Source organism: Microcebus murinus, chromosome 18 (assembly GCF_040939455.1).
Source record: "Microcebus murinus isolate Inina chromosome 18, M.murinus_Inina_mat1.0, whole genome shotgun sequence".
NCBI lineage: Eukaryota > Metazoa > Chordata > Mammalia > Primates > Cheirogaleidae > Microcebus > Microcebus murinus.
In genome coordinates, this window is record NC_134121.1 from 33,212,775 (window position 1) to 33,233,950 (window position 21,176).

The 21,176-nt window shown below is 35.9% G+C and overlaps 1 protein-coding gene across 3 annotated transcripts in view; it reads right to left on the reverse strand.

The window, feature by feature from the left end:
• Positions 1-356: 356 nt before the first annotated feature.
• DGKE (diacylglycerol kinase epsilon) overlaps positions 357-21,176 on the reverse strand; it is a 28,777-nt gene continuing 7,957 nt past the window's right edge. For 2 of the 3 annotated variants that reach the window (XM_075994444.1, XM_012741708.3), the window contains exons 3-12: positions 17,837-17,996; positions 16,065-16,184; positions 13,736-13,879; positions 13,304-13,461; positions 12,928-12,979; positions 11,643-11,756; positions 9,470-9,541; positions 6,813-6,940; positions 6,024-6,135; positions 357-5,664 (exon numbers count right to left, since the gene is read on the reverse strand). In XM_075994444.1, coding sequence (XP_075850559.1) covers positions 5,485-5,664; positions 6,024-6,135; positions 6,813-6,940; positions 9,470-9,541; positions 11,643-11,756; positions 12,928-12,979; positions 13,304-13,461; positions 13,736-13,879; positions 16,065-16,184; positions 17,837-17,996 — 1,240 coding nt within the window. In that variant the 3' untranslated portion in view covers positions 357-5,484. Of the gene's footprint in view, positions 5,665-6,023; positions 6,136-6,812; positions 6,941-9,469; positions 9,542-11,642; positions 11,757-12,927; positions 12,980-13,303; positions 13,462-13,735; positions 13,880-16,064; positions 16,185-17,836; positions 17,997-21,176 lie in introns of those variants that run through there. The other variant, XM_012744638.3, reaches the window with a different exon arrangement.

Here is a 21,176-nt window from a genome sequence, read left to right on the forward strand (position 1 = left end):
AGATATGTCAAATAAATGCTATACTCTTCCACACTCTACTGAATGAAAATAATGTGAATTCACCTCATTTGTTTCATTCCAGTTACTGCTCTACTCTGCCAGGAGCCAGTCTATAAGCACAGGAATGCATGTTTTTTCCATCATATGTGCACATTTTATGCTTCTAGGCTACAAAAGCCATGCAATATAAATTTCATAGTCTTCTTTCTGTCTGCAAGTATCTGATTGGGAACTTGCCACATAGTATGTTTTCCCTGCTGTAGACCAAGGACCATTTTCTGGGAAATTAACTCAAAGCTGTTTATTTTATCTCACTGTTGTCTCAAAGAAAACAACACAGTATCATACTTATCAAGTGCTGTGCTTTCAATTTTAATAAAAAACAAGCAAACATCTTAAACACATCAAACGCTTTAATTCTCATTTCTATCTGTAGGCACTGACCACAACATAGACCCAATACAACAAAAGCAATTAACACAGGGTAATTACATAGGAGGTACACAGTCCTGTGGTCAGACGGGGAAGAGAATGCAAGAGGCCAGCTGGCTGCTCAAGTGGAGATGTCACATGTGTCCTCAGCACTGTGGGTTCAGCTCAGCTGTACGAGTGACTGGGGCGAGGACTCAAGCTAAGCTCTAAACTTTATAAACAGAATTACAAATCAGAGTGCTAATTCATCTGTACGGTTCATTAAAGCAGATCAAATTTGAAAGATGGCTGGCAGAGCCCAGAACTGGATTAATGAGAACCAATGTTCCTATGAGCCATCATCATCCAACTACACCAGTATTCTGCCTTACTCTAGGATTTTTCTCAGATGCCAAATCTACTCATTCAAGCAGGATGCCCTCTTGTCTGGACAATGTTAGAGGAAGAGGGAAAACAGCCTAACTCTCTGGCTCTTCCTTTTCAACTCATGTTAGTCACCTGAAAGTAACATGTGATGGAAATTTCCTAGATTATTACTTTTTTCCGGTTTAGCGCATTCTGCGTCAATATCTTCCTTTAATTGTGAGGTAGCCCAAGGCATCCTTAGGGAGACCGAGGAAGTGTCCTTGGTCTGTTAGCCAGGTGGCTTATTTTCTGCAGACATTCTTGCAGATGGCTAAGCATGATCATTTAAGTTTTGCAAACATCTGTATTAGAGGGTGACATTTTTCTATTCTTTCCCTAAACCCTGGAATGTACCTTTTTGGGACCTCTAAACCGCATGCACTGACTATACAATCAGGGTCATGGGGATAAATATATATATATGTGTGTGTGTGTGTATGTATGTGTATTTACATATCTAAAATTAAATAGTATATTTGTATACTAATATTAGAAACACAAGTTCAGTGCTTTACTATTCAATAAAATGCCCTTAAAAATTGTGAAACAGCCAAGTGGCCACATTCAAAGCAGCAACTATGACTTCTAAAATATTTTTTCCACCAAAAAAATGAGGTTTCTGAACATGTAAAAATCAGTAGAAAATTAACCAGGTGACAGAGTCCATTATGGTAGTGCCTTCCAAACCCTTTCTAAAAAAAATAGAAGAATCATTTTTAAATAATGGAGGTATCTTATCTACTGAGATCTTAAGTGGCACCCAGTACGCAGAAGTGGGGCTGCCCTGAATGAAGGGAGAAGGCAGGAGCCTGGACTGCTCACTGTCCCTTGGGGCCCACTGCACTAGCTCCTACAGCAGCTCCTATTCTCCAAGACTTCATGGATCACAGTCCAAAACTATGATTCCACATGCAAATCATATCAATTTTTACGTAATAGAGTTCAGACAAATACATCAATTCAGTTAGGATATGAACAAGTTTTTCCATCTTTCAGAAGAATGATTTGGGGGGAAGTGGGCAGATAGTGAAGGAAAAACAATTTTAAGAACATCCAATTAATTTAATTTTTCTGCATAGTATCCGTCTGGCAAAAGCCCTGGGTGAACACGAGGTATACACCAGTAGCTTTCAAATTTCAGTATGGATTAGAATTGTCTGACGTGCTTGTTAACAAAAACAGAGATTTTTATATCCTATCTCCAGAAACATTGATTCATTAAGTCAAGGGCTGGGTTCAGGAATCCATACTATCAACAACCTGCCCAAGTGATTCTGATGTTGCAGATACTTTGAGAAACAAGAGCCAGGACTTAAAGGGAAAATTTGAGGAAGGACATGAATACTTTTTAAAGTAAAACCAAAACCACCTTTTCTCTCTTGTTGCTGAGAATGTACCTTCATTCAGATTAGGAGAGATTAATAACAATATTTTTGCTTTTTAAATTTGTAGATTTTTTTTATAAATCTACTTACATTTCACTGTCCCTAAACTGGGTAGAATTAAAAAAAAAACATTTCTGAATATAAAGTGCTGGTTCTGGCTTCAATATTATCATTTTGAAGGAAAACCACACAAAACTATCACCCATTCTATTGACCTTTTTGGCCAATCAAATTATGTATTATTCAGGTCCATGTTAATCTTTAAATTAATATAACCTTTAAAGTTCTCAAGTTAGTGCAAATTTAAAATTCAATAATATACATTAAATACAATTTTACTTTATATTACAAATGCAAATTAGTTTTCCTTTGACATGCTGGTAGTATTCATTTTTATAGCGCAAAAAGGACTTTACAATTTCTGAGTCACAGTATATTTTATAACTAGGCAAATGTATCCCCAAAAGCAAATACTACACATTTCTGACATACCCTAAAAAAATAAAAATAAATAATTTTGACTATAAAAATTTTATAAACATTACCTACATTAGGGGTTCACCAGCTAATTGTTGCAGAAAACCTAAAACACGTATAAATCATGTAATCTTACTATTAGACAACTTGAATTTTAAAACACAAGTCAGTTTCATTTCTGTTAAGCGTAACAAAGCACTGAAAATTATCATCTGCCTATAGGATCTATAAAAGCTGCCAAAGTAGTCAGTATTTAAGCCACTAAGTTTACAAGGAGTTAGGAATGTATTAGGACAGTACAAGATGAGAATATCTGAAAACAGATATGTAGATATGATTTACTTCATATATTTCTTCCTGAGAATGTAGAAGTTCATTCTTTAATATCAAGACAATTTTAAACGGTACAGGAAAATCTTATGGCAAATTGTTGTGTAAATTATAGAATCCCTGGTAAATTAACAATTACTACCCTAATATAACTTGCAAACATGAAGTCTTACAAATTGTATTTAAACATGGCACATGCCTATACATTTATGTGAAATGCTGGGTACATGTGCCTAAAAAAGTGAATTTTGCTAAAACAAGAAAATAAACTAAGTTTTATAATATGGTATTCTGAAATAACTTCCCTGAATAAAAATTAAGTCTGAACGAGTGAATAAAGCAGCAGGAAACATGAAGGGTCAGTAGGGACAAAACCTCACTGGATTATGGTAATTGAAAAATCAATTTGTTTAAATAAATGAGGGCACCGTGTATAAATCTGCTGTAAATACAGTGCAACATTATGGTTAGACTAGTTTTAGTAATTAAAAAACTATGTAGTTATTTTGATTATTTTACTTCCTATATCTCATATTAACTATTTGTTTTGCTTCTACTACAATTTTGATCATGAATTAAAGGACAAACTTAATTATATTGAGAACATGATCAACCCAGAAAGGAAAACCTACAAAACTCTCCTACCACTGCCACAGTTACTGTGAAAGGTATATAAACTAAAAACAGACCTGTTCACAACAATTTTCAATATTAGAATTTAGGATCACCCATGGATATCTGGAAGAGGTTAATTTAGCAAAAGAAGTCATATTTTACATAATGTATTGATTACTGTATACATTACTAAGTTGTTCCTTGAAAACATAGCCTAGGCCAGAGTTGACGCAAATTGAAGTTTATGGCAATTTGTGGATGAGAGATTCGAATCATAACAGACCTTTAAAGGGAGCTATGGTGTTTTGGGGGATGCATTCTAAGCTTTCAGAAATTAATGTCATGAAAGACCACCAGGCCCACATATGGACCATTTGTCAGAAAAACACCAGGCTGGGTCTTGGGTCTACCTAACTGCGGGACCTTAGAGGGCGGCCTGCCAACAGCAGCAGCAGAGCGCCCTCTAATGGGTAACCATGAAACTAGCCTTTCAATGAGTTTTTGGTAATTGAAGGACAAATAAAACAATGAAACAAAGCTTTCAGTTATCCAAAAGTAGTTTCCCAGTGCTTTTCATGTCCTCCTTTTTTAAAACACTGGAGACTATCTCTGGAGAAACAGAATATCTGGATAATATATCTGGAGAATTCAATTAGGATTTTAATTACTTATTCAATAGACTAAATTTCTATCTGATTGTGACTAGCAGAATTTATGTGATCAATTTAACTTATTAAATAAAGCTATACAATGTAAACACTAAACACAGGTATCATACCACAAGGTAAATAATAAATAAGTTAAAAATATATATCTCTCTTATTTTAAAATAAATATGATACAAACATTTAGCAGAGGTTCCTATCCACTTACCTCCCTAAGGGGAAATTCTGTTAAGTACATTGGATATAAAACAATACTGTATTTCAAAACACTGTAAGACCACTGAATTTTTTTAAACTTATCAGTCAGCCTTAAATTTTTTTTTTGAAAAATTAATCTGATAAGTTTCCTTTAAACAACATGTAAAAAATAAATTGTTGACATTGTCTTTTAATCAAAACAGAAGTTGATGAATTGTCCAGCTTGGAACTTATAAATTTTAATCCAAAGTGCTCTTAATTTTATTTTTTACCAATTCACTTATCTGGTTCTCTTTTGACTATACTGGGGTTATAAAAAAGATCCTGAATTTCAGCTCCACACAGTTATTAATAGGGCCAATTAAACAACATTTAGGGGTCTTAACATGTTCCTAAAATAAAAATTATAATAAAAATTGTAAGTATTGTCAATACACATAGATGCACTCAGTCTGGGCTGTAGGAAACCTTAAGAGGCATGCTGCATGAGGATGCCCAGAACTAACCATGCTGGTTTGACATTAATCATTTCCTTTAAAAAAGCAAGTTAATCTGTTAAAATGCTATAGCGTCACCATTTTAAAAATTGAGACAGAAATCATCTTTCCACCTACATCTTGTTGGTAGTATAATGTGTCCATCAAATATGTGGTTCAACAAGGAATCAGACAGTGCATACTTCAGAGTGAGTTCCACTCTCAAGACATACAGCCACAAAAAACATTTCACTTTTGTGTAACTTTCTGTGACTTTTTAAAAGCTAATATATGATCAAGTTATTTTGATAAAGAAAAAAACCCCCACACATTTGTAAATGACTGGAAGTTGGCTGTTTGGGGGATGCTAGTTACATAAATGTATACCCATTATACTACTAGTGAAATTAAGACTGAATAGCTTCTGGAGAATTTCTACATTTGGATGAACATGTGTCTGCTTGAGAGGTTTCTATGCTAAAGTTTCATTTCCTTATCCATCTACTCAGTCTCCTTTATGTCCTCTTGATCCGAAGTACTAGAGATGTCATCATCTGTTTGTTCTCCAGAGAAATATAACATCGATGCATGTGTCTTGTGAGTTATGGTGACAATACAGGGCCCTTGAGCCCAAGGCTCCCCATCTACCTGCATTGGCATCATCGAGCACTTCAAAATCAGCTGATATTAGGAAACAAATAATGAGAAAAAAGTCAGTCCCAAAAAGTTCAGAAAGGTCTTCCTTAATATCATTCATAGTTCCTTAAACTCATGTGCATTTCATTTTTAGAATATTAATTTGAATATATCTTTATTCATTGATTGTTTAAAAGAGTCTTTTTCAGTGAGCAATTTGTTTCTTTAACTGGATTTTGAGACATTTTTCCCATTTTTTCCTCAACCCACTCAAGCTCTTAGTGCAGGGTGATCGGGTGCATGGGCCATTAAAGAAAGATATAGTGTATATATTTTCCTCTATGTATCAATGGCTTAGAAATGGACTGGGCCAAATTAGCCTGTTACAGCAATATTTCACCTACCCGCACTGTATGTGCCTGTCCTATTCGGAAAGGATTTGCCAGTTTCACTTGAATCTGAGCACAGTGGAAAGACCCATATACTCCAACGACTTCCAGTAAACCATCGTCATGCCTAAAATTGGTAAAAGGAAATGTGGATAATATGGTGCAATAAAATAAAATCAGCCATGTTAGGGCAATTACTTCTTTTAAAAAATTTTTTTTTTTTTTTAATTTTTTGACAAAATACCCTCAGATTCTAATTTTTTTTTTTTTTTTTTTAATGAAAAGTCTTCAGTGGGAAAAAATTTTTTTTTTATGTTTAATTTTTCAGTCAGAGTCTCACTCTATTGCCTGGACTAGAGTGCCTCGTTGTCAACCTAGCTCACGGCAACCTCAAACTCCTGGGCTCAAGCGATCCTACTGCCTCAGCCTCCAAGTAGCAGGGACTACAGACATGCACCACAATGCCTGGCTAATTTTTTTTTTTTATATATATATTTAGTTGGTCAATTAATTTCTTTCTATTTTTAGTACAGACGGGGTCTCACTCTTGCTCAAGCTGGTTTTGAATTCCTAACCTTGAGTGATCCGCCCGCCTCAGCCTCCCAGAGTGCTAGGATTACAGATGTGTGCCACCGCGACTGGCCAGAAATTACCTCTTAATATTAGGTGAACCATCAACTTTTTAACTATTCACACTCATGAGATATACAAAAAAGAAAATTTCAGGAAAAATGTTTCAGTCTATAAACAACAGACTTCTTTAAAGAAAGCAATGACATAAAAACAGACTGTAAATGTACATACCTGGCTAGAGGGTAAGTCTCGTCCCCCATCCCTTCCCAAAGTCTGCAGCCACCGCCCCAGTAGCCAATGTTCAGAACTATAATACCTTCCAAATTAGGCAATGCTACTCGCTCACCGTCCAGTTCTAGCTTTAAAAAAATACAAACAGTTAGTTACTATGGGGTGCATTATTTTCACACAATTCATACCCATTTTCATAAATGTGTTCCTGTAAGATGTGAGAGATACATGTATAGAAGACTGCTTTCTACCTCTAAGGGTAATCTGGCCTTTCCCGTCTTCAGTGGAACTTTTTCTACCAAGGTCATCAATAACGTCCTCTTTGTTAAGTCACCAGATTTTTTCAGGCCTTATCTAACTCACTGTTTTAGAAGCACCTGACACGGCTGACCCCTCCCTGTTTTCCTGAAACCTTCTCTGGCTTTGCTTCCTGGGAACCACAGACCTTGCACCCCTGGATGTTCCTCCTCAGTCACTACTCACAGCTCTGCTTCCTTTCTTTTGTGAATGGCACTCCTCACAACTATGTACTAAGCCCCTTTCTCTTCTCAAGCTACAGACTCTGGAGGGCAATTTAGCCACTTCTGTGCCTTTAACTGCCATGTCTGTGGTGACGGTCCTATCTCACTGGAAAGTGAACGGGGCAAGATCCACATGTCTGACTGCCCATCACACACTTTCACTGACTATGGCACCTACAACTTCTATGTATAAAACTTGAGTCAAGCAATTTCTCTGCAACCTACTCCCTCCTCCCCCAACCTACTTCCTAGAAAAGAGCAGAATTCTCATCCCAACACCAGTTGCCTAAGCTAGAAACCTGGCTTATCTTTGACTTATTTGCCTTTATCTTGCACATCCAATTAACTACTGGGCAATAGTTGATGCTACTTCTATCCCTCTCTCATCACTATTCCTGATAGTACCATAGTGCAGAACACTATTTCTTCCCTAAAAGGTTCCAAATGGTCTGTCTCTAGCTTTACTCTCCTCTTATGCATTCCTTACAGAGCACGTGGCCTGACACTTACAAATGCAAGTATATCATTCCTTAATTACAACCCTACAATGGCTTAGCTCTGTGCCAATGATGAAATCTGAGCTCTTGGCCAGGTGCAGGCCCATAATCCTAGCACTTTGGGAGGAATGCTTGAGCCCAGGAGTTCAAGACCAGCCTGGGCAACATGGTAAGACCGTCTCTACAAAAAATAGAAAAATTAGCTGGGCATGGTGGCGCAAGCCTATAAGTCACAGCTACTGAGAGGAGACTGAGGCAGGCTCACTTAAGCCCAGGAGTCTGAGGTTGCAGTGAACTATGCTAATGCCACTGCACTTCAGCCTTGGCAACACAGTGAAACCCTATCCCAACAACAACAACGAAGAAAAAGAAATCCAAGTTCCTTCCCAGGTAGGTATGACCCTCTGTGATTTAGCCTCTTACCATCTCTCTCCAGCCTCAGTTCTTGCCACTTTCCTTCCTGCAAGCTATGCTCCAGCTTGAACTCACTTGGATGCGCCACACTCTGTCTTGCCTCTAGGCTTTCTTTTGCACATACTGTTCTTAGCCTAGAACCATCTTCCTCTCCTTCCTCACTTAACTAATTCTTAATTTTCAAAGCCAGACTGTCACTTCTAGAAAGACTCCCTTGTTACTGTTACTTTCCTTAGACTATCTCTTCAGCCCAAGTATTGCTCTTATTTATTCCTACAAGACTGCATATTTTTCTTATCACATCACTTCTCGTACCACACTACAATGTGGTTTAAGTATCTTTCTTCTCCCTAGACTGTAAACATAGAAGAATGAATTTATCACTATACCTCCAGTACCTAGACAGTTTCTGGCATTTTTAGGTAGCTTCACAATTTTTATATATGTTAAATATCAGATAATTGAATAAAGTACTATCTTATATGCTTCACTCTACCAATACTATCAAAGCCCAGGAAGAAGAAAATATGATAAAGCAATGTTTTATTGTTTTTTAGAGATGAGGTCTCACTACGTTGCCTAGGCTGGAGTGTAGTGGCTACTCACAGGTATGATCATAGCTCACTGCAGCCTGGAACTCTTCGGCTCAAGCAATCTTCCTCCTGTCTTAGCCTCCTGAGTAACTGGGACTACAGGCACATGCCACCACCCCTGGCTAGTTTTTAAATTTTTATTTTGTAGAGATGGTGTCTTGCTATGTTGCCCAGCCTTGTCTCCTGGCCTCAAACAATCCTGCGTCAGTCTCCCAAAGTGTTGGGATTATAAGCATGAGCCACTGTGCTCAGCCTGTATTGGATAACTTTAAATTTGTTATCATGTATGAATGAAGGCCATTTAGACTAACAGTAAACAGACTCTGGATTCAGACAAATCTGGATTCAAATCCTGATTACATGTACATCTGGGCACTAACTGTGAATTTGGGCAAACTACTTCATTTCAAAGTCTTCTCTTCTATATAAAAAGAATATAATAATACCTGCATTATAGGGTTGTGTTGAGAATTTACAGGGATAACATGTATAGTAGTAAAGTGCCTGGCACACAAATACTCCACATATGTAAGCAAAATATGTTAACAGAAAATTTAGCATTTCTGTTAAAAAAAAAAATCTTTATAATCCAGAGACTGCTGAAAACTTTGGATAAGGTATTAGTAGCTTACCTCAATTCTTTTATTCAAATCTTTACATTCTTGCACTAAGCAATCTTTGGTTCCATAGAATAAGTAAACAGCCTATAAAAATGGACAGAAAATACAATATTAAAACAACCTAAAACTCTGTGAACATTAAGAAAAAAATACACTGAACCAAAACTCTATGACATGTATGTTGAATCATGTTTCCTTAGAGAAGACTAGGTACGGATGGAAAGAAGGGAAATATCAAAAGTGATACTTTTTGTGTGTAATATCTGGCTCCACCCAATACCTCCACCTTAATAACTTTAAAGGTTAAAATTAGAACCTGCTAGGGACAACAATGAAAATATATAGTCATATATTTTATATTTAAACCAGTACAAAAATGCCTCTAACATATTACAGATACTTTCGGCATCATACTTAATATTACATTTCATTCTATTATGCTATTAATGGTTTAAAAATTCTAGGTGAACTATGGCACAATAAATGAAATGTTAATCACCCCCCTCTCTTAGATAATGACAATAAACACCATGACTTTTAAGTTCAATAAGCCTGTTTCTCAGAGGAAACATGGGATAGGGGTGGTTTGTGTCTAAATGGTGTTTTTTTCTCAATTTAGTCAAAAAACCCTGTATTTTATAAAGAAATACTGTATTAAAATTAGAAAATTCCTCCTTTTCCTAGTACTTAAGATGACTTTGGAATAGTAATGCATATAAATCTAACAAACTTTTTTTTTTTTTTTTTGACAGAGTCTCACTCTGTTGTCCAGGCTAGAGTGCAGTGGTGTTGTTAAGGCTCACTGGAGCCTCAAAACTCCTGGGCTCAAGTGATCCTCCTGCATCAGCTGCCTGAGTAGCTGGGATTACAGGTACTTGCCACCACGGATGGCTAATTTTTTCTATTTTTTGTAGAGATGCGGTCTTGTTCTTGCTCAGGATAGTCTCGAACTACTGGCCTCAAGTGGTTCTCTTACCTCAGTCTCCCAGAGTACTAGCATTACAGGTGTGAGCCACCACGCCTGGCATTAATAAATATTTTATGATCACTTTTAAATACAGAAAGGTGATAGGAGCTTTGAGATATTAACTACCAAATACACAAATAGTAATACTTATTGCCTTAGTAACTATATAAATAAAAGGGAACTATTTTTAAATTTGGAATATTTGTAAAACAGAATCAGGAATACAATTGCTTTGCATTTACTTTTCACATCCTGTTGCTCAATCACCAAGAGTCATTTAAAAAAAATTCCAAAACAAAACTTCCATCAAAGGAATCAACTCTATTAGAGACCAGAAATGACGTTAGCTAAAAGCTGTGGTAAACAAGCTGTTCCTTTCCTTACCTCTTCTGCCTTTTGGAATTTTTCCAAGCCAATGGAATATGTTTTCAGTAATGACTTTACCAAAAATTTATTCTGCCTAAAATTTTTTTTCAAATATATTTATTTATCACATTCTTCACATATGCAATAATTTGCCACTTTGTGTGTACACAAATTTAAAAATGTTTAAGTTAATGCTAATACAATACATACTAATCAAAGTATTGGGACCAGTGATTAATTAGATAAATAGGGATTTGCAGGACAGAATAGGAATTCAGGAAAACAGCAAACAAGAATGAATTAGAAAAGATATCTTTAATTAAAATGAAAGCCTTTAAAAACAACTTCAGATTTATGTGACCTTTCTGTTGCTCTCAAAACATTATGGATTAACATACAGACTGGAAAGACACCGGAACAGGAGGTGCTGCTCTATCCCAAACGGCAGAGCCTTGAGTGGGGCTTCAGCTCTCTTCCCACCCAAGAACTGGCACATTTGCACATGGGAATATTCTGCCTAAAATTTCTTTCTAATTTTAGTTGCCATTTAAGATAAGCTATCATATATTCCATTGAAGTTGCCATCTAAGCAAAATATGCTGTAAAACATCCCAACTTTGAACTTAAAAATATTAGTTACAGCTATAAAATACTTTGATAAAAGATATTTAAGAAACACTGCCTGAGGGGAAAAAAAGACATTTAAGGATCTAATTTGATGGTTTTAAAAAACAGAGTCTATGTTTCCCTAAGTTAGTTCGATCCAAATCTAAAAGTGCTAAATATAATTGAACTATTGATTTTTACTGTACCTTCGGTGATAAGCAGGAAATGTTATTTTATCCAACACACCTTATTAAGAATTCTGCTAGAAAACAGAGACGGTGCCTTCTCACGATGAGCATGAAAATTGAGAGCCATGAGAGCATCAGGTCCAACAGAAAAATAGTTGTTCATTGTGAATTCCTGTGAGAAAGGGTAAGAATGAGCAACAGACTATGCTTCCATCCAAGCCTGTGTTATAATATGTGAACCTTAATCTTTACACTTTTTTGAAAATTGAATACTTTCTGTATTTACTTTTCACATAGAGCTATTTTATAATGTTTAGTGAAGTTACCAGAAATAAAGCTTTAGTTCAAGGCTAATAACTATGAAAAGGAATCTCACTTTCCAGGAGGAAGGAGTGTAGCCTGGGAGGAGGAATCTGACTTTCCATTTCTGTTTTATATGTTACACCTCAGACCTGACCATCTATTATAGAAGGGCTCTACCTTATGCACCCAGATTTTTCACTCCTGTGTTCTCATGGCATTTGCTTTGTACCTGCTTTGCAACTCTCAGGCTCTCAGCTTCAGTCTCAACTCAGGCTATTGGTCCTCCCTCTTTATTTTGCTTCCAAACCCAGCATGGATCCCTGAACCTACATCTTCAGCTCTTTGTTTCTAAGCAGTAAGCCTAAACTTCCAACTTCTTGTTCAGTGCTCCACAGCCAAAATAACTCCTTTCTTCCCACCCAAAAGCTGAAACTTCCAATTTTTCTTGTCATGGTTAATGTCATTTCCAGACATCTAGTCATAAAAACTAGAAATCTAGTAGTAATATATATTTTCTCTCTTCTCTTTATATACTAATCAGTTGTCAAGTCTTGATCAATTCTACCTCTAAAATGTCTCTGGATTGTCTTCATCCTGATTCTCCTTGTTTTTGCCCTAGTGCAGGCTTCTAAACTATTTTCATACTATTTCCAGAGCATCTTTTAAATACGCAGATTTGCTATCTTTCTATTATTTGCTACTTGCTAACCATGCTTTGCACTCTCTCACCTCGATTCCCTTTGCTTCTATAGTCCTTTGTTCCTTTAAGCACCAACTCCCATGTCACTTTCTCTGCAATCTTCCCAGCCTGATCAGCTGGGGCAGAACTAAGCGTGCCTGCTCCCTGTTCTCTCCTAGAGCATGCTTCACAGTCCAGCTTGTGAGGTGAGCATGTAGGTTTCTCTTGTGCCCCACAACGAGGTCCCTTGAAATAAGCACCAGGTCTCCATATCCCACAACAGAGTGCCACATCTTATGTGATGTAGGCACTCCATGCATGTTTGATGAAGCCACTTGCAATGGAAGCACTAAAAACATACCTTTGGTTTTCTTAAGTTGTAGTATCCTTTATTTGTTACTTGAACTTTCCATCTAAAAGAGAAGTTAAAAAAACAAACAAACTAGTACTTTTTACCAAAAAAACTATGGCTTGGATATCTGGATAAATGAGGTTTTTCTAGTAAAATGGCATGTGAAAAAGTAACCACATCTAAGTGAGCATTGTAAATTTGGGATAACTACTCAGCATAACTTATGATTCTAGCTCTACATAGCAACAAAAGGAGACACCAGCATGTATGTCTAAGCATGATACAGTCTTTTACATTTCACTTTATATCTCCGCAAGTGTTCATTTACAAGCCAAACGATACTGCCAAATCTCAAAAATCTACTTTTTGGGGAAATGTAACTTACCGATCTAGTTTAATTCCATCTGCTTCCATTACATTTCTTAAGACCTGTGCAACTGGGATTTCTCCAGCATAACCTGTGCCCCAACCCAGTGTATTAGATAGATCATTGCCTGTTCCCAGAGGCAAGACTGCAACTTGTGGAATGTATTTTTCTTGTCCCTAGAATATGGAAGATATATTTCAGATTTTTCTCTTCAAACTATTTGTAGGATAATATTTTATAAAATTTAAAGACCAAAGCAATATATAGATACAAATATAACAACTGTATGTTGTTTTGTTAAAGGTTATGTTAACTGCTTAATCATAACATCTCCTTACCTATTTAAAATTGGCAATATTTTCTAATATTCATTTGCATAATAAATATAAACCAAAAATATTGTATATTTATCTTAGAAGTGCTTCTGTAGTAGTTGTTAAAGACTAATACCTTAATCTTCATTTCATCAACTGCATCCAGGACCCAGCCCACAGTCCCATCCCCTCCACAAACAAGTACTCGAGCTGAATAATAGGGAAGAAGAGTACAAAGTTGTAGGGCTTTGATAGGAGGAGTTTTAGTTACATCAAAAACCTAAAAATGGAAGAAAAAGTAAAAATTATTTTTTTATTAAAATTTTTATCCAACACTGTCCTTCATTTGGGAGAACAATTTCCCTCTAGATGAGTAGAGTTATGGTTAATTAACAATACTGGCTACTGTGTATTTATCTTTAACAATATGCCAGGCACCGTGGCAGACTCTTTATATTCATTGTGGCTCATTCTCACATTGACCCTACAAAGCAGGAGTTAGTCTCATTATGTTGATAAGGAAACTGAGGTCCAGGAAAGTTAAATCACTTGCCTGTGATTCTCCAGATAATTAAGTGCTGAAATACAAATTCAAACTTATAGTTTATCCATTACCCCACATTGCCTCCTTCCTGTTTACAATGTGCTAAGTTTGTCTTTAACTAGTACTTCTTATTTTATACTGGTTTAAAAAAAATCACTAGTGTAAGTTAGTACAAATTTCTTGAAAACAATTTTGCAATATGTATAAACTGACATAAAATGCAAGGACTTTGGCCAGGCGCAGTAGCTCATGCCTGTAATCCTAGCACTCTGGGAGGCCTAGGCAGGAGGATCATTTGAGCTTAGGAGTTTGTGACCAGCCTGAGCAAGAGCGAGACCTGTCTCTACTAAAAATAGAAAGAAATTACTTGGACAGCTAAAAATACATAGAAAAATTAGCTGGGCATGGTGGCACATGCCTACAGTCCCAGCTTAGGAGGCCGAGGCAGAAGGATCGCTGGAACGCAGGTGTTTGAGGTTGCTGTGAGCTAGGCTGACGCCACAGCACTCTAGCCCAGGAAACAAAGCGAGACTCTGTCTCAAAAAAAAAAAAAAAAAAAAAAAAACTGCAAGGACTTTGATACCCATAATTCCATAAATAATCCTAGAAAAATATTTCAAAAGACAAAACTGCCCTGTGTATGAAGAATATTCACTGTGGCATTATTTATAATCATATAGTCTTGGAGACACTGCTAACCTCCAATAGCAGGAGACTGGATAAGTAATGACTATATCCATTCAATTACTTTAGTCTAAATATGTAATTATAAGGACTATGTTGCAATAGGAAAAAAATATTTATACCATTAAGTAAAAAAAACTAGAAGGTAAATTTGTATCTAGATTATTGCTATAGCATTAATATGTAAATGCATAGATAATTAAAGGAAAGAACCTATATCTGATGTGGGGAAATTGCAGGTGATTTTTTAAAATTATTTTTATAATTTCCCTAAGCTGTATAATATTAAAAGTAAAAAATACAAACTCAAAGGAAAACAACTATTGCATTTCTGATTGTTGTACAATGGGTTGTTTAATTTTTCAGAATATAAGACGCTTTTATTAGCATATGTTAATAGCTCAATCTTAATAGTACTATCCCTTATTTTAAAAATTGAGGTATAATTTACATATCATAAAATTCACCCATTTAAAGTGAACAAATCAATGATTTTTACCAAGTTTACTGAGTTGTGCCAACCACCACCACCACAATCCAGTTTGGAAGATTTTTGTTGCATAAGATCCCTCAATGCCCATTTGCAGTCACTTCCCATTTCCAGCTCCAGCCTCAGGTAACCACTAATCTATTCTCCGTCTCTATAGATTTGCCTTTCCTGTACAAGTCACATAAATGGAATCATACAGTATGTGGTCTCTTGTGTCTGGCTTTCACTTGGCATAGTATTTTTAAAGTTCATTTACTATAATAAAATATGTATGTATCAGTAGTTTGTTCCTTTTTATCACTGAATGGTACTCCATTGTATGGGTACACCACATTTTGTTTATCCACTCACCAACTGATGGACAGTTGGGGTGTTTCCACTAATTGGCTATTAGGAATAATGTTGCTACAAACATTTTCATGCAAGTCTCTGTGGGACATACGTTTTTACTCCCCTTTGGCAGATTTCCAGTAGTGGGATTGCTAGACGATACGGTAAAGTTTATGTTTACATTTTTAAGAAACTGCCAAACTTTTGTAAAGTGGTGGTACCATTATTATATTCCCAGCGTAGGGGTTCCTATTTGTACACATTTATGAATGCCTTGATCCTTTTGTAATTATTATTTTTTCCTACAATCAGATGATTAGTGATCTAAGGCTTTAAAAATCATTGCATTTTGGGAAAATGAAAAGCTAAAAATGAAAAGATTATTAATAAGGAAAAGAGTGTTTTCTCTTTAGTTACCTGGACTGGATTCAACAAGATCCTAAATTCTCCTAACAGTCCTTCTCCCATGTTGGTTCCACTACGGGAGTTGGCCAGGATTATTAATGGGGTCCACTGCTTTCCAAGCTTAGAGGCTAGCTATAAAAATTAACGTGAATTAAAAAGGTTTAGTATTTCAGAGATGGTGAGCATAGTTTCCATGTTTTAATAACAACAGTGCTGTAATTTGAGAAATAAAAACTGTACCAGTAAAAAACAAACAAAAAAACCCAAAAAACAATTACCATTCCTTTTAATGCAATATAAAAATCAAAGAACTCTAAGAATGGAAGCACACCTTAGAGATACCTTCCACTTGATTTATAATTCTCCTTCCAGCATATGCTTGGACACTCACTAAGAAGGAACTCACTAATAAGGCAACCTATTACACTGCTAAGTCAAATTATTAGAAAGTTTTGGCTTAAATTGAGTAGAAAACTTGTCTTTCAATAACTTTGATTCATTATTCCAATTTTGCTTCTTAGAGCAACTAGAAATCATTTGTTTTTCCACAGAATGTCTGTGCTCAAACACCAAAGCACTGTACCTTTTCTTAGTTTTATCTCCTAGGCAATACATCGCAAGTTCTTTCAACCATTTATAGAACGAACATTGATTTTTCTCTGATTTCTTACCTTGATTTTCTTTTTCTGGATATATTCCAGTGTCTTTTAGTTTGCAAGCTTGTTTTCCTTCTTTTTAAAATGATGTACTCAGAAATAGATTCAAAAATCCAGATTTTTAACAGCCCAAAGTCAAATGAAACTAATGCTTTTCATAATCTAACCATTTTTTTCTTCTTTCCCTGTCCGTATAGATGTAACCATTAATGAAGCTATTCTGTGGTTTTTACTTAGTGATTCTCATTTCTTATGATCTCAGATTGAATTCAGATAAATAAGAGGTTGCACATTTAAAAATATGTATCAAAACAACATTAATGTTTGAAGAATTTTAAATGCCCCTTTTCTTGCAGGAATATTGACAAAGGTGACATTTAAGATACAAAATCTTAACTTGAAAAACGTGTAATTTTAAAACAAAATAGTTCAATTATTTTGGCATATTAAAGTAGAAAATAAATCTATAAATTTTTATAATTTTTCCTAAAGAGCTACACAAAGACTGAGAGATATATTTGTATCAATTTTCATACACATACAGACACACTGTAAAGTACTGTCAACAGCTTTAATGCCCACCATTATTTGTGGAAGTATCTAATGTGCAACATAAACTTATCTCTTGGGGACCCTATGTAAAGTTCTAAACAAATTTTAGAACAAGGTGTGAGGAAAACCCATGTTTTCTTTTTATTGACAATAATCATGCATCCCAAAGCTGGCTGTTCATCAGAACCAGCTGAGGACATGAGGACATTAAAAAAATACAGATTTCTGGACCCACCCTAGACCGACTACATCAAACATGGAAACGGAGGTAGATTCAGAAATCTGTATTTTTAAAGAGCTCCTCAAGTGATTCAGATGGAGTTAGTGATTTAGAAACCACTAATACAACATTTCCACTTTCTGCCTAGACATGAAAGAACTCAAGAGCCAAATTTTTTAACACATTGCTAGGAACTGGGTAGGATTTTATGGCTTACCACAAGGGCATTTTATTTCCCCCCATGGTTTTGATCTTTTAAGTTTATTTTATTCCTGGGCCTGATTCTTCTTACATACAGTCTCAACTGCCTCAATGACTTAACTTTTTAGAAATCAATTATATAAAACTTTAATTACCACTTCATAATCTGTTTTTTTGTCTTTACGCATCTGATTAATGGAGGTTAAATAACTTGGTGGAATGATGAGGTTTCTGAATTCTCCAAAATCACACTTTTCATTCTTTAAGCTATTTTTCATGCACTCATCATGTACTGTTTTCTGGCACCAAATGCACCTGAGGGAAGGAAGAAGCAAAGACATCAATTAATTTTAAACCATAATCTTACTGATCCACAAACCAATCATTTTTGTCGAAAAAATTAAACCAGTAATTTCTTTTTTTTTTTTGAGACAGAGTCTCGCTTTGTTGCCCAGGCTACAGTGAGTGCCATGGCATCAGCCTAGCTCACAGCAACCTCAAACTCCTGGGCTTAAGTGATCCTGCTGCCTCAGCCTCCCGAGTAGCTGGGACTATAGGCATGCGCCACCATGCTCGGCTGATTTTTTCTATATATATTAGTTGGCCAGTTAATTTCTTTCTATTTATGGTAGAGACGGGGTCTGGCTCTTGCTCAGGCTGGTTTTGAACTCCTGACCTTGAGCAATCTGCCCGCCTCAGCCTCCCAGTGTGCTAGGATTACAGGCGTGAGCCACCGCGCCCGGCCTAAACCAGTAATTTCATTACTAAATAGTAAGCATAGTAAGTAAATAGTAAGCATAAAATCTGGCAAATAAAAGATACATAACCATCTCTGCATAGTGACAACAGAGGAGTAACATCTGAACATATTTGGCAGTTTAATCTAACAGTGTTTCTTGAAGGGTGAGTTGGGGCCCCCAAGATCCATTCAGGGTGTCTGTGAGGTTAAAATAATTTTAATAATAATACTAAAAAGTTATTTCACTATCATTCTCTCAAAAGTGTACAGTAGAGTTTTCCAGAAGTTATATGACATGTGTTATCACAATAGAAGCAGATACGAGAATCTAGCTTAATTTTAAGACAAAGAAATGTACAAAACTATACTCTTCTCACTAAATTTTCATAAATATACATTATTTATGTTACCATTATCATTTTATTAATAAAATGAACAAATATCTTAACAATTTCTCAGTTTTAACTTATAGCATGGTAAGTATCGATATAATCCACATAAACCGAAGCTGATCTAGAACAACGGTTTTATGTCTATTTGTGCTTTGGTTGAAATAGATAGGTTTCTGAGGCCTAAAGTCCTTGCTGCTTAAATGCTCCACTGACCTGGGCCCTTGAAGAGTTTCTCAAGGTCCAGCTTGAAAATCTCTTAACTCATAAATATAAATAAAATAGTCCATTTCTTTTTGTCAGTTAATACAAAAATAATTTAATGTTTGCCTTTCAAATACAGATAGAAGAGCATTTGCATTCAGATTTGCCTGTTTGGATCCAATTCATGAAATAAGCAGGGAACAGTGCTGGTATAGGTCCCAGGTTTCTATTATTAATCTGCTAAGTATTTAATCCACTCATGGATAAAGCAGATCTGACTGGACAAACAAAAACAGGCCATCAGAAAAGAATGGTTATAATTAAATGAATTAGAAAAAGAAGAAAAACACTTTTCCACCCAGAGGGTACCCTCTTGGTCTTCTAGGTTAAGGCTGGTTTTCCCCTTTGGATATTCAGATTTGTCAAGTATTGACTACTGTTTATTCAAGAGTCTTACTTATTGCTAAAAGAAGAGTTATCTGCACAATCCGTTAAAGAGAAAACCATAAAATAATAACTTGTACAATAATGTTTTTGACACCTGCTTTCAAACTAAGCTTAAGAAACTATAATAGATTGGTTATGTGCTGAAGTATAATGCCTCCCTTATTGGTCTAACATTAACTTTAAAATAGTATATTATTATTGAAGGTAATCTGGAAGGATACCCACTGATTTATTTCATAATGGGAAGAAAAATAGGACTGAGGGATGGGAAGAATATTAACTTTTGACCCTACATTCTATTGTACTGCCTGAGATCCTAAAAACCAGAATATATCCATGAACTATATAAACTTATATTTTATTTATTTATTTTTTTTTGAGACAGAGTCTCACTTTGTTGCTGAGGCTACAGTAAGTGCCGTGGCGTCAGCCTAGCTCACAGCAACCTCAATCTCCTGGACTCAATCCTCCTGCCTCAGCCTCCCAAGTAGCTGGGGCTACAGGCATGTGCCACCACGCCCAGCTAATTTTTTTTTTCTATATATATTAGTTGGCTAATTAATTTCTTTCTATTTATGGTAGAGACGGGGTCTCGCTCTTGCTCAGGCTGGTTTCAAACTCCTGACCTCAAGCAATCCGCCCACCTCGGCCTCCTAGAGTGCTAGGATTATAGGCGTGAGCCACCGCGCCCAGCCTAAACTTATATTTTAAATAATACTAACTTATGCTTGAGAATTCAGAAATATAAAAAGGCATAAAATAAAAATCATCCAGAGATATTCACTCTTAACTTTCTGATGTACTCATTCTCAGTTTTATAGGGCATATATGTTTGTTTTTCAGGGTAGGAATATGATGTGTATATATATGTGGATACTGCTTTTCCTCCCACACTGTATCATGAATATTTCTGTAAGCTATTAAATATTTTTTAACACACTGACTACCACACTAGAAAAAACAATTTTTTTCCTTGGGGCCACGGTGTTTTATTGTGAAAATCGAATAAAAAATTCAAAAATAAAATGATCCTTTCTAATTTAATGAAAAATTTGTTATTTATCATTGTTTTCTGAACATGAGTTACATGTAAGTAAATTGTCAATATTAATTGTAATAATAAGAATGGTAAGTAAGAGTTTCATGAACCAGCTGCACTTAAGTATGCTTCGGGAGGCCCTGGGCTCAAAACTACTGTGAGTTAAATACAACTTATATGACAGTTAATGCGTTAGAAATGTGGTTTGTAAAGAATGTATGATACTATATCAGATACATATACTATAATTCACTGAACTCCTTTTCTGTTTTTTAAAAAAGACATTTAGTTATTAGGTTCTGGATATCTGTGCAATATGCTTGTTACCAGCACATGAATGTGTTCATCATATCTAACGCTAACACTGGTCATCAGTATTTAAAAATCTTTCCTTGGCTGCACGCAGTGGCTCACGTCTGTAATCCTAGCACTCTGGGAGGCCGAGGCGGGCAGATTGCTCGAGGTCAGGAGTTCAAAACTAGCCTGAGCAAGAGCGAGACCCTGCCTCTACTATATAAATAGAAAGAAATTAATTGGCCAACTAATATATATAGAAAAGATTAGCCAGGCATGATGGCACATGCCTGTAGCCCCAGCTACTCGAGAGGCTGAGGCAGCAGGATTGCTTGAGCCCAGGAGTTTGAGGTTGCTGTGAGCTAGGCTGATGCCATGGCACT